The 15015-nt window shown below is 42.8% G+C and overlaps 1 protein-coding gene across 2 annotated transcripts in view; it reads right to left on the bottom strand.

Annotated features, from left to right (window-relative positions):
• Positions 1 to 15015, bottom strand: part of csad (cysteine sulfinic acid decarboxylase) — a 112815-nt gene that overhangs the window by 38199 nt on the left and 59601 nt on the right. For both annotated transcript variants that reach the window (XM_051925077.1, XM_028798563.2), the window contains exons 2-3: positions 7067 to 7221; positions 1111 to 1237 (exon numbers count right to left, since the gene is read on the bottom strand). In XM_051925077.1, the coding sequence (XP_051781037.1) occupies positions 1111 to 1237; positions 7067 to 7221 (282 nt within the window). The remainder of the gene's footprint in view (positions 1 to 1110; positions 1238 to 7066; positions 7222 to 15015) is intronic.

The following is a 15015-nucleotide window of genomic DNA, read 5'->3' as shown; positions in this document are numbered from 1 at the left end:
ATCTTAACATCTTTAACTCTGCCACCTCCAGCTCTGTCTCCTGCTTTCTGGTCAGTGCCACCGTCTCCAGCCCATATAACATAGCTGGTCTCACTACCGTCCTGTAGACCTTCCTTTTCACTCTTGCTGATACCCGTCTGTCCCAAATCACTCCTGACACTCTTCTCCACCCATTTCACCCTGCCTGCACTCTTCTTCAACTCTCTTCCACAATCCCCATTACTCTGTACTGTTGATCCCAAGTATTTAAACTCATCCATCTTCACCAACTCTACTCCCTACATCCTCAAATGAAATGTTAGAAAATTAGTCAACACAGGAGATTTTTCCCCTGTTGTATTATACAGGGCCTTTCTATAATGAATGATATCCAAATTAATTAGCTTATATTTCTTGACAGTTTGAGCACATGCTGGTTAGGTGATTCATTCTGGTCAAAAAATAATTCAGAGGAGGGGAATTGAACTTGTACCCCTCTGTTTTATAGCCAAAGCCTTCACCTTTAGGCCATCTTCCCCACAATGGCTTCCTGACTGCAACATGTTCACTTGGGGATTACACGTAATTCTTTGTTGCCAAAGCTGTGGGCAATCAAATATTCCCTTTTACATTTCCAGGATATACTGTGCCCATGTGTCACTCATCTACCCTCACTAGCATTCATAGGGGCTCCTTGTCCACCACTGTTGGGTCTTCCTTGTTTAGGTGGCTCCTATTCACCTTGTACTCAGTCCTCAGCCCCTTTAATTCTCAGGAGCTCCAAATTGTGAACTATGGATAACCCACATCTTCTATTCCACCCTTCTCCATTCCCTTGTTACATGGGCTTATGGATCCTTGCTATCTTGCCAGTGACGGTAAGCATTTCTTGTCCATGTTTTATTTTTGATGTGAGTTTTGAAGGTTCTGTGGAGATGCAGACTGTTCCTGAGTCTGAAGCAATCAGGCAGATGATTTAACAACAATGGCGGTATTCCCTAAGAATACCCATGACCTTAGAAAGTATAATTTACTTTGTAGAGGCAGGGAAACCCAGGCAATGGCCATCAAGCCAGGAGTCATTTGTGGTCTCTTTGGTGCCCACTCCCCTTTTCTTTAAAGTTCACTTACTGGTTTTCACACTGAACCTGGCCACGTCGCGGCACAGCTGCAGTAGCTTCTCATGGGGCTCACTGCTGTCTCCGAGTTCCAAGTCCAACAGATCCCTTAGCATCTCTGGATCCTTCCATTCACAGACCTAAAGGAGAAGTTCAAACTTGGTGAAAGATGTCAAACACTTGAATAATTGGCTGCTGCTCCAGCATAAAATGAGCAAATATACCTTGGGAATGGAAGGACTCATTAAGTCAGCAAGAAGAAATACAGGTAACATAACATTGTCAGCCTGCTTAATCCAGGCCAGGGCTGAATGGGCAGCAGCCTATCCTGGCAAGAGCGGGTGCAAGGCAGGAAACAGATAGTCCACCCAAGGCCCCCATCAGATACTCAAAGGGACAGTTTAAAATCGCTAATTGACTTGATACGCATCTTTGGGAATGGGGCAGGAAGACTGCAGTAAATGGGACAAAAATGGATGCAGGCATGACGAGAACATTCAAACCTCATGCAGTTGGCTAGGAATGGGACAAGAATCCACGATGCTGGATCTGAGAGACAGACATAAAAGAACCAACCAAACACAGCTAGTCCAGAAACTTCAAGCTTGGGGTAACTGGTGTTGGGTCATTGGGCAAAATGTCACATGGAAGTTGGTGGGGTCCTATTGGTCTTCCAATGTTGGGTGAACACTGAAATCCTCCTCTGGCATTATGGAATATCTAATAACTAGGGGGCTCTGCCCCCTGCTCGCTTCGCTCGCCAACCCCTGGTGTTGGGAATGACAAAGAGCGTGATGTATGAATGAGATATAGAATAGTGTGAAGGTGTAGATGATGCAAATAGAAAGCAAACAATAAAGTGTGTCACAGTGTAAAGGTTTATTGGAAAATTTCTTTGTACACGCCGTTTAAGTGTAAAAGGTAATTCCAGCTCAGAACTTGTAAGGTCAATGAAGATGGTTATTGTTGTGATCAGAGTCAAGTTTGTCAGAGCTTAGAAAGAGTTGTGTCTCTCCAGGAAGTAATGGAATGACTTGGGTATTTATGTTTTCCACATTAATATTTTTTGGACATAATATAGTGCGTTGTGTTAAAAGGGGCATTTGGTCTAATGAGACCGCTGTTCCAAATCTGTCTGTAACTAAGTCGTCGCAGATAAAGGCTTGAGGAATTGTAATAATATGTGGGTGAAGTCCATCTGTATTGGTGAGTGTACCATCTCTCAGTTGTAATAAGCAATTGTTATGATCTGGTTCTGGACATCGCATCTTTTTTACTAACTGTATCTTTTGAAAGCAATGCCAATTGTCTGCGTATTTTAAGGAGCACTGAACAATAGCTGAGTGCATGGCATCTGGAAGAATAGCTAATCACTGTCTAAAATCTCCTCCTCATAAAAGTACCTTTCCTCCAAATCGAATATTATTATTCATAAACGTTTGTAGAAGTTTATGAATGGTGTTGAGTAAGTGACTTCATGCCATTGTACATTCATCAATAAACAACATTTTTTCAAGACGGATGTCACGTGCAGTGCCACTGTTAATGTTCATAGTGGATACCGATTTGTAGGATCTAATGCAGTTGATAAAGATTTCACTTTCAGGTACATCGCTAGTTAGAAGGTTCTGTAGATATTCAGTATATGAATGTAAAGGAGGCAGTCTAATTTGACCCTTTTGACAACAACGTGTAAATGTATTACTTGTATTGCCAGTTGTTTCTTCAGGGAAGTGAACTGAATGACAATGATTGCAAATGACATTCATTAATCCGAATGAATTTTCCTGGTGTATGTTTTGCTTGTGGTGTTTGAGTGCCGCGTTGTTGCATGTCCATTATTTGAGACGCGCTATTTTTGATTTTTAATTGATTCGCCTCCGCTTTGCGCAAAGTCCGTTTCACTCTATGTCGTGCATTGTTTGTATCATGCCTTGTCCGTTTTTGTATGTCGGTCAGTTGAGCTTTCTGCTTTTGGAGTCTTGCTTGCTTGTTTTCTGGCCGGTCATATGCGCGTTGCTTTGCTCCCTTTTTTGTATGTCTGAGACGCGAGCTCTTTCTTTTGAAATCGTGCCTGTTTCGATGCAGCACTTTGAGACGCGCGCTGTATGCGTCTACGTTCAATGTGTCTGTTCATTTGGGCACGTGTCTGTAACGGGGTTACTTGAGCTTTGCGTTTTTTGATCCGAGACATTTTTTCTCACGTATTTTCCGAAGCGCGTTGTATGCGCCGCCGTGTATTGTTTTTGTTTCATTCGTGTTCGTGTGTTTGGTCCCGTTATCCGATCCGAATCGTTTTGTACCCGTGACCGTGTATGCATGACTTGTTTGTTCCTCAGCGTGCAAAATATGTATAAGTATTAAGGAAGATCGCACTCACTGTTAATATGGAGCCTTTTCTCCAGTTGAACGGTTAATAGTGCTGTATTTTAATGAGATCCACCTATGCTGCCTAGTGTGAAGGTTTTGAGATGACGTATGTTTAATATGGACGTTTCCTTTAAATATGTGGCTTTGGGTGTCACTTCTTATTGATTTGGGGGGGGGGGGGGGATTGTTGTTGCGCGAGCGTCTTCTTTCTTTTTGTGTTCCTGTGTCTTGTTTGAATCCCCCTCTTTGTGTGTGTCCCGTCCCGTCCCGTCCCGTGCCTGTAGGGTGTGGGGGGGTGTGGTCGTGCCTTGCTGTTGTGCGCTCGTCTGTTCTTTTTTTTTGGTGTGTTTAGTTTCGTGTGCAATGTGTTTCGTGCTTTGCTCGCGTTTGACTACGTTTTTATGTGCCTTTTCCTTTTTTCGGTGCTTGTTGCGACTCATTTCTGTGACTCCTTTTTGTATGTGCTCACTCCTTTTTTCTGTGGTCTTGTCCGCCTCCCGCGGCCCCTCATCCGCCTTTGTCGCCCTCTTTTGTCCGCCTTTCTCCGACTCTCGCGGACTGTTTTTGCGCCTGCGCCTCACACGGACCCTCATCCGCCTGTCTCGCCCTCTTTTGTCCGCCTTTCTCCTCATCCGCCTCTCTCGCCCTCTTTTGTCCGCCTTTCTCGGCTCCTCAGCCGACTCTCGCGGACTCTTTTTGCGCCTGCGCAGTACGTCTTTTTGCAGCTACGGCCCATTGCCGGATGTGCCTGCTTTTTGCGCCTGCGCAGTACATCTTTTTGCAGCTACGGCCCATTGCCGGATGTGCCTGCGTCCATCATCCGATTTAGCATTCTCGGTTAGTAATATGGATCTATTTATGGAGAATACTGTCAATATGGATGTGAATACCTTTTTTTATGTTTTATTGAATTCATTAAAAACATATAACATTCCATATAATCAAGTCCAAATTTAACAAAACTAAATTCAAATCAACCGCCACCAATGAGAAACAGAGGAAGGCCAACAGCCAGAGGAAAACTATTCAGAGTAGTAAAGAGAGAAAGGACTTTTCCCCTAATTTAAGTGCTTTTTCTCAAATTGTATTGATTAGATCCTGCCAGGTTTTAAAAAATGTTTTGAACAGATCCTCTAAATGAGAATTTGATTTTTTCCAATTTCAAATAGCATATAACATCAGTTATCCACTGACTTAAAAGAGGTGGGTTAGGATTCTTCCATTTGAGCAAAATAAGTCTATGTGCTAATAATGAAGTAAAGGCAATCACAGTTTGTTTGTCCTTCTCCACTTTAAGCCCATCTGGGAGACCACCAAACACAGCTGTTAGTGGATTAGGAGGGATTGTGACACCAAGGCTGTCTGAGAGGCATTTAAAGATTTTTGTCCAAAATGTTGTTAATATGGTGCAGGCCCAAAAACGTGTGGCCCAGTGAAGCTGGGGCTTGATTGCAACATTCACATGTTGGATCTTGCCTTGGAAACATTTTGGACAATTTTAAGCAAGATAGCTGTGCTCCGTAAAAGATTCTGAGTTGAATAATTGAATGCTTTGCACATATGAATCTTAAGTGAAGTCTGTGCGTCGTTGCCTTCCACTCCGTTTCTGACATGTTGAGTAAAAGATCCTTTTCCTATTGTACTCTGGGGTCTTTAAAACGAAGGGACTATAAAATGATTTTATATACAGTGCTATTCAAAATGAAACAGCAGATTTCAAAAATTCATTTCAAACAAACTGTATAAGACAGAAACACATTCGGCACATCACTGGATAGAGGAAAGTTTAAAAGCCCGCCTAAAAGTACCAGTGAATGCCACCGACTTCATCTTCATGCAAGATGCTTCCCCCGCCTCATTTCCACTTGGAGGTCCGGCGTTACCTGAATGACACCATTTCCAGGACGATGGATTGGAAGAGGTGGACAACAAGATCTTGCTCATCGTCTATGGCCTCCCAGTTCTCCAGACCTTACCCCCTGCAATTTTTATCTATGGGGGTACATTAAAGAAACGGTGTTTGTTCCACCAATGCCCGCTAATCTTCAAGATTTGCAACATCGAATTGAGGAAGCTGTGAATTCAGTAACTAGTGACCAGTTGACTCAGGTGTGGCCCGAAATGGTCTACCATTTTGATGTTTGTCATGCTACACATGGTGCTCATGTTAAGTGCATGCACCCTCAAGGACCATAGGACCAAACTTTGAAGTTTCCTCTATCCAGCCATGTGCAGAATGTGTTTCTGTCTTATACAGTTTGTTTGAAATACATTTTTGAAATCTTTTCTAGTGCTGTTATGTCCTTTTTGTAGCCTGCAAACCAAAACTGCACACAGGACTCCAGATGAGGCCTCACCAGTGTGTCATAAAACTTGAGCAAAACCTCCTGTGACTTGTACTCCACACATCAAGTCGTTATATAACCTGACATTCTGTTAGCCTTTTTAATGGCTTCTGAACACTGTCTGGCAGTTGATAGCGTTGAATCCACTACGACTCCTAAATCCTTCTCATAAGATGGACTGTCAATTTTCAGACCTTCCATTTCAGACCTCACATTTTTCCTTCCTATGTGTAATTCTTTACATTTACTGACATTACATTTCATCTTCCACAAATCTGCCCAAGCCTGTCTGTAGTCCAAGTCCTTCTGTGATGATTCAATGGATTCTCAATGATCTGCCAGTCCACCCAGTTTGGTATCATCTGCAAACTTAAACAGCTTGTTATCTATATTCCTGTCTGAATCCTTTATACTGTATATATCAAAAATACCACTATGAATTCATAAACAAGCATGATAATTTTCTTGTGTTTCATAAATCTTTTTAATCAAACTGATAGTTTATTTACAGGTTTCTGTTTCGGGGTTGCACAGAGCTCCCTTTTTGCTACTTGACTGTGTGATTGAGCCCTGTGAAGGACCGACATACCGTCACATGTGCCTCTTGCTTTACACTCAGTGCTCCTGGGATAACAACAATGCAGGTATTTTTACTTCAATAAAGCAAATGTTGTATTAGGCTACTCATTACTTTTAAAGGTAATCAGACTACTTAACACACGTTACTTTTTCTGCGTTACCCTATGTAATGATAGTTGATGTTGATCTGTGAACTTGAGAGCTAATAGTGATGTCTGAATTTATTTACATACAGGAAGCAGCAGTAGGAATCAGGTGTTTCTAGAAGTTGTTGTACATGGCGTGTCAACGATGGTTCAAGTAAAGAGTTACTTTTTTTCCAAACAACGTGTCGCTGAGTTATTTGAACCCATGATAAAAACAATACACCCTACTGCGCTTGAGATTCTTTGGCCAAGTTTAGCTCTGTATGATCAGCTCATCAACATAAATTTGCTGGTTTGTAAAAATACCGAAACAAGGATGAGCAGTAGAATGACAGGTATCATCCAGAAATAGTTCCCTAGCTGAGACACACACACAAATAAAAAATAATTAATTTTACATAACACATGAAACAATCTTGGTCCTAATGATTTTCTAACACTCAGTGGGTGACTTTCTTTTTTTCCTCAGAACTTCTAGGCTCAAACCTACCAAAAGCAAAACAAAACCTAAAACAAAGGGCCACCTGACCTTCTCCTTTATGTTGCATCCTTTCTTGACGACCTCGTCCATAATGATCTGGAAGGCCTCGTCCACGAAGAGCTCTCCAGCCTTATTGTCATGTAGAGGGCCATTCAGGGTCAAGCCGTCCACAGTGATGACCTTTTGTTTGGAGGACACCTCACCTTGAGGAAGGAGGGAAACATTAGGAAGACATTAATCTGAATTGTATACTTCTAAATGTCCCCTTGGGACAACTAAAGCCACTTCTTTCTTTCTATTTATTGTAAAGTTGAGACAAAACAATGTCAAAGAATTGGGGCACCACCCTGGTGACCCCATATAATTACAAAAGTTATAAACACAAAAAACACACAAGTTGCAGATATGTCTTTTCAGATGAGAGCTCAGAATCAAAGTACTTTCAAAATTTTGATATACTTTGTTAATTCCAGAGGGACAATTGTCTTTTCTCATGACTTTTGGAGGTCAGAGAGCAGGGTCAGCCATTGCTCAGCACCCCTGGAGCAATTTTCAGGTTAAGGGCCTTGCTGAAGGGCCCAACAGAGTACAATCATTTCTAGCAGTAACAGGATTTGAAACGGTATCTGGAAGGTTGGTGGTTTAAATCCTGTTACTGCCAGATGGTCATACAAGTGCATATGGGTTCCAGGTAGGAAGAGGTAGGTCCAGGGGGTCAGACAATGGAAGTGACATCAGTGGTAGAAAGACCATCAATCTTTTGTTCTGCAGAGAGGATAAGAAAGAAGGTATTAGGAAACTGCCAATTTAGTTCAGCAAATTTCTATCTATCTATGTATTATATAGTGCCCTTCACATCTATCTATCTATCCATCTATCGTGGCAAGCGGCTGGGGGTGGTACCCAGCCGGGACGCCCAGAAGGACTGGGGGGAGGGATTACACCTCCTCCAGACCATGAGGGGGCGACCGCCCTGGTGGCTTTGTGGACCACGGGAACAGAGCGTAGAAGCTCAACCCTATAGGGGCCTGTGGTCAAAGACAGGGGGCGCCCAGATACCTCAGGAGCGCTGGCCCTCAGCACTTCTGCCACAGCCGGAAGTGCTGGGGGGAACAAGACCAGGGACACCCGGAGTGCGTCCGAGTGCATAGCCGGCACTTCCGCCACACCAGGGAGTGCCGGCTGGCACTCATTGGGAGGCACCTGGAGTACGTTCGGGTGATTATAAAAGGGGCTGCCTCCCTCCATCTGATGGCTGGAGTTGGGTGGAAGAAGGATGGAGCTCGGAGGAGAGGAGTGGAGGCAGTCAGAAAAGAGAGGCATTGTGTGAAGGGCCTGGACTAAGGGTGATTGGTGCTGCGGCACTAAACGTGTGTTGGTTGGTGAACCATCAGTGTACGCCTGTCTGTGTCTGTCTGTTCCCCACACTATCTATCTATCTATCTATCTATCTATCTATCTATCTATCTATCTATCTATCTATCTATCTATCTATCTATCTATCTATCTATCTATCTATCTATCTATCTATCTATCTATCTATCTATCTATCTATCTATCTATCTATCTATCTATCTATCTATCTATCTATCTATCTCCACACCTGAGTCACCATCTTGCCCCTTCTGCTTATGAAGGAGGACACCAAAACACATCCTTAGCAGCTGACCAAAAACCCTGGGAGAAGCTAACCATTGGCAACGAACACCATCACAGCAAGAACATCGCCTTTGTAAGGGTCAGAGAACAACACTGACCACAGCTGAACATTTCAGATTGTATTTTTGAACTTTAAGAGTTATGTGTATTTTAGCCCGGGGTAGGCCACAGCCAGTCACTCAAGTGGAAGTGAGACTGCCTTTCAGTGTAACCTCTCTGAGCTGGCTGGTGGGGAGTCACTCCGGCTTGTCTGGCTATTTCTGATGTTCTCATGCTACTTCAGCTATTTTGTGGGAGTAGTCACAAAAACCACAATCCAAACCTAGAATTTAAGGTCCAACGTAGAGTTCATAGACCAGAAAGTGAAAGTGGTACTTACAAAATCCAAATTTAAAAAAAAATGGAAAGCCAACCAGATATTAGCAAAGTAAGTCGAGCCAATCTCCACAGCTACAACATCAGGGGGCCTGCCCCCCCTCGGCTCAACATATAGAAGACAAAGATTATCATAAAGAAATGACCAACAAAATTAAAGTAAAAAAGACTTTAAAAAAATGACAACATAATAAGAGAAAAGAAACTAAAAGACAGGGATGGAGTGCTTCTTGAACCATTAAAACAGCTAAATAATGGAAGATAAAACTGTACGTAGGCTTGAGGTTTGTTTTTCTCTTATCTGTTGCCAACTGACCTTACCCTGAGGTATCCATACTTTCAGTTTAGGTACATGAATACCCTATTTATTATAATAAAAGTGTAGATCTGTTTTTGTTGTCGTATGTATTGCATTGGGAGTTGTCTGCTCAGCATTGTGCTTTTTAATTTTGTGGATTCAGAAAGTCTACAGACCCCTTTACTTTTTGTTATGTGGCAACCTTATACTTAAATCATTTCAATTCTGTTTTTTTACACATCAAGCAACATTCAATATTACGGGGGTCACTGGGGAGGTCCCTGATCTTCAAGAGCCTCCCTCCATTTTTCAATTTGACATCCATGTATGACTCACACAATATTCAAAGGCGGGGGTTTCTAAGACCATGGTAACAGCTAAAACTAAGGTAGAGCCTCCTTAATATCCCAGAAAGACATAAGATTTTTGGATTTTTTTGAAATGGAAACTCAAACACAAAGCACAGAATCATCACATTGATACAAATAATCACAGGTTCTTTACTGTGACACTTGAAATTTAGCTCAGGTGCATCCCATTCTATTCATCATCATTGAGATGTTTCAGTGCCTTGTTTGGAGTCCATCAGTGGTCCATTGCATTTGATGGGACCTGATTAGAAAAGGCACATACCTGTCTATAGAACTGCTGAGCAAAAACCAAGCCACGAGGTCAAAGGAATTGCTTACAGAGCTTAGAGACAGCATTGTGCCGTGGCTCAGATCTGGGGAAGGGGACACAAATTCCTGCAACATTGAAAGTTCCCATGAGCACAGTAGCTTCCATAATTCTTAAATGAAAAAATGTCAAGAACGACCATTGAGTTGGCCAACTGGCCAAACTGAGCACTCATGGCAGGAGGGACTTGGTAAGGGAAATGACCAAGAACCCGATGGTCATTCTGGCTAAAATCCAGAGAACATGAGTGGAGATGGGAGAAATTTCTTGTAGGGCAACCATCACTGAAACACTCCAATGATCTGGGGTTTATGATAGAGAGACCATAGAGATGCCTCTTCTCAGTAAAATACAAATGAAGACCTTCTAAGAGTTTGCTAAAAGGCAACTATGGGAATCTCAGACTGTGAGAAACAAGATTCTCTGGTCTGATGAAACCAAGATTAGTGGCCCGTCTGGGGAAACGCTGCACTGCTCATCACCTGCACCATACCATTCCAACAATGTAGAATGGTGGTGGCAGCATCAGGGCCTGGGAGACTAGTCAGGGTTGAGGGAAAGCTGAATGGAGCAAAGGGCAGAGAGATCCTTAATGAAAACCTGCTGAGAGTGATGTGGACCTCAGACTAAGATGAAGGTTCAATGACCCCAAGCACAAACCAAAGACAACACAGGGGTGTTTTGCATGAGTGACCCCTGGACTTGAACCCAACTGAACATCTCTGGAGAGACCGGACAATTGCTGTCCATCGATGGTCTCCAAACAACCTGACAGAGATTGAGAGGATCTTCAGAGAAGAAAGGCAGAAAATCCCCAAATCCAGGTGTGTGAAGCTTTTGTGTCAAACCCAAGAAGATTCCCAGTTGGACTGGCTGCTATAATATGGAGGAAACAGTCTTATGTCAATGGGATATTTCACCTTTTAATTTTTGAAAAATCTGCAATAATGTCTAAAATCCTGTTTTCGCTTTGTCGGTCTCGGGTATTGAGTATGAAGGCAAAAATGAAATTAAGTGAAGGGGTGCTGAAGACTTTCTGAATCCACTGCATGTACAGTATATTGTGTGTAATAGCATATAATAATATAGAATAATAGCTGTCCCCCGCGGCTCTGCCCATTTAGTAGTGAAACAGGGAAACTTTAAAAATTAATAAACAGACAGGTTTCGCTAGCTAAGTGGAGGCAAGGTAGACTCCAAAACGCAGAGGTAAACTGACTCGAACGGAGGCTGGCACATGAGTGAGTGAGGAGGGCCCACTGCCCGGCTACCCACTCCTGACGTCACGCTTCCCCCTCCCCTTGGCCCGCAGCCTGTGTCTCGGATTACCGTGAATATATCGCTCCTGCAAGCAAACTATGATACTTAGTGAGATGAGAGAAGTCGCAAAATCAACCGGAATGTTCAAGAAAATTCTAGAAAAAAACCCAATCTAAATCCGTTAAGTAGTTCTCTCTTGAAAAGCGATATATAAACTGTACATATAGAGATAGTTACATGTCAACTTCCTAATCAGCCGACAGATGCCGCTTCACTAAATGTTCCGAGCGTCAACTGGATGATAACATACTGTACATACAAGACTGCAAGATTATTAGTCTGCTTTATACAGTATATAAGATTATATGTGCAGCATTATGAGCTTATTAGTGGAAATGTGCTATACTGAAATCAAATGTGCATTTGTATGTGTGTGTGTGTGTGTGTTATATTGTAAACCTCATTATACGTCGCTTTTGTACAATGGCATTATTAACAGGTCAACACCAAGTTTCCCTTACTGTCTTCACTGAAGGCCTCATTAATTATAGAGGCCCTGAATAGACGATTGCCAAAAACAAGGGTCAGCCAACTTAAACTTTTGGAGTACAGCCAAAAAAGCACAAGAGAATGTAGCCAAGTATGTCACTGCGGCTCATCTGACAAGAACGCTGAACTCTCGGCTCTCATCTTGCAATTTGCTTTTAGTTTCATAGGGTGCAGCAAGCTGAGGGCTTTCCATTTGTGATCCAACTCAAGGTTGGAACCCGAAAACTGACGCCTGTTCTCCACCTGATTTGTCCATTTTAATGTCACCATTCTCCCACCCTTTGTCAGTCAGTTTCCATGTCTTGTCATTGGTTATGTGCTGCCCAATACCACCACTGCCACACCTTGTTGACCTCCCAATACCCCTCTAACCCATCGGTCAGACACACATTTTATCAGATGAATGAGTGGATGGAAATTCCATTTCTTCATTTTTAGAATGTGGACAGGTTTAAATCAGTCCTAATGTATATAGTGGGCCTTATGCACATGGAGACCTTGTTTCTATAAGGTGTTCACACAGTCACTCCATCAGTTTCCATGGAGTACTTCAATTTGTTCTCAGACAACAAAGATGTATGTGTTACATTAATTAGCCCAGTTGACACATTGGCTTCCCAACAAGGGTTGGTTCCTGCCCCTAATGCATTTGAGATACACTAGGAGGTCACAAATTCTGTGGGCACCTGACCATCACACCTACAGTACATGAGCTTGTTGGACATCCCATTCCAAAGTCATGGGAATTAGTATGGAGTTGTCTCCCCTCCACTCTTCTTTCCACAACAATTCAACAGAGTCCAGCTGCAGAAGAGACAGCCTGAAGCCTCAGACAGATTCAGCAACCTGAGACATTCTGAGGCCCCGTAAGCAGACACCCCCTGTCAGCGGCATCTCTTTTAATCCCGCCCACTTTCCAGGAGCCACTCCTCTGATTCACTGGGGTACTGATGCGTAGATTACACACACCTCTTAGTTCCTCCTCTCAAATCAGTGGACTCGGTAATTTTGAGGCCTGTTTAACTCCACATTTATTAAACTTCTAAACTATTGAGGTCTCTCAGTTCTGCATCCAAAGCAAAACCACAGAATGGATGTGTCTTTATTTATTGGTTTTATATATATATATATATATATATATATATATATATATATATATATATATATATATATATATATATATATATATAGTAGCAGTAGAGGTTCTGATCCACCTCTTGAACCCTCAGGTACGACTCCAAACACCAGGTGAAAGTCCAAGACTTCTTTATTTTTGGATACACACGTGCACAAAGCACCCTCCACTCCACATTACTCATATAAACACCAGTCAATCACAATACTCTATCTCTCCTCCGCTCCCAGACACTTAGCCACCCTACGTCCCAGCTCAGCTCAATGTCTGGGCTTTCCCAGAGTCCTTTATACCCCCTGACCTGGAGGTTTTCCTGTTCCATTACCCACAAGTCTTTATTCCTTCCGGGTCAGGGTAAACAATCCTTATCTTCAACCCGGGAGCACATCGTTTCTTCCTGTCATTGGATTATGACGCACTTCCGGGTTATAGGGCATATATGAGTCCACGGGCCTCCCTACAGCGACTCCCAGTGGACCCCAAGGTATCCAGCAGGGCTGTGCATAAAAACTACATAGTCCATGAGGCCCTGCTGGAATTCGGGGCCCGTCCATGCTGTCGGGAGAGCTCCTCCTGGTGGCCTGGGGGTGAGAGCCGGAATATGAAGCCGGCCATCCATCACAATATATATATCTATAATAATAAAAGGCAAAGCCCTCACTGACTGACTGACTGACTCACTGACTCACTCATCACTAATTCTCCAACTTTCCGTGTAGGTGGAAGGCTGAAATTTGGCAGGCTCATTCCTTACAGCTTACTTACAAAAGTTAGGCAGGTTTCATTTCGAAATTCAAAGCGTAATGGTCATAACTGGAACATATTTTTTGTCCATACACTGTAATGGAGGAGGCGGACTCACGTATCGCGTCATCACGCCTCCTACGTAATCACGTGAACTAAAAACAAGGAAGACATTTACAGCACGAGTCACACGCGGGAACGAAGGTAAATGACGTTAATTTTTGACTGTCTTTTAATACTGTGTAAGCATACATATTAACACATGTGCAATTAAACGTGTGCATTTACGGGGTGATTTCTCAGGCTTAGAAGCTCACCTTTTATCAAACGCGGGAAGAAAGGTAACTGACGTTGTTCACTGTCTTTTAATACTGTGTAACCATACATATTAACACATGTCCAATTAAACGTGTGCATTTACGGGGTGATTTCTCAGGCTTAAAAGCTCGCCTTTTACTAAAAAGGTAAATGCAAAACTATTTTCAATCAGTTTATTGAAACGCTCCCGTTGAGGATTGCAATAACATATTCGCGAGATAAAAGAACGAAGTAGGGGGAAATGGAGGAACAGCCGCAAACAGCGAAGAGCAAAAAATTAATTAAACAATTGAGAACAGAGCGAGTTAAGCATACAAGCATGTTCATAAGGGAAACAAAGCACGGTGTAAAACGTAAGTTGCAATTAAGTTTATAGAAACGCTCCCGCTGCAGATTGCAATAACATATTCGCGAGATAAAAGTTTAATGAGAAGACACGAGGTATAAACGAACCACACGCCGTGGCGCAACGTTAGGGGCAACAGTTTCAACCATTCTATGATCTGCTTCTCGCAACTGAAAGACGGCACATGGCGGATGTTAGCCGACTTGCTGACCGCAACGTTAGGGGCTTCAACTATGGCGCTGACGCCACATCTCAGTGCCAACACTTTGCAGACTGTACTTAAAAGACACGCCCTCCTCACTGGACAGTTAAAAACACCAATCAAACTAACGATGACATCAAGTATTACCCAATCCAAAGTAGGAAAGGAGGCATCTTCATAAAATGCGTGTGGGATGATTTGCATGCGACGCTGCTTTAAAAAAAAAATGATAAAAAAAATACGGGATAAATCCCGTCCAGTATTGATTCAAAACGGGACGCGCAATTTCATTCTCAAACGCGGCACGATTCCGTATTTTAAAGGACGGGTGGCAACCCTACAGTGCCAGGTAACCACCCATACAATCAGATTGTGATTCAGACTAGGAATGCAATGAATGTAATTACCCCGATCTACATACAAGGCGAAAGTC

Source organism: Erpetoichthys calabaricus, chromosome 3 (assembly GCF_900747795.2).
Source record: "Erpetoichthys calabaricus chromosome 3, fErpCal1.3, whole genome shotgun sequence".
NCBI lineage: Eukaryota > Metazoa > Chordata > Cladistia > Polypteriformes > Polypteridae > Erpetoichthys > Erpetoichthys calabaricus.
Note: the sequence above shows the minus strand (reverse complement) of the source record. Positions and strands in the feature narration are given on the sequence as shown.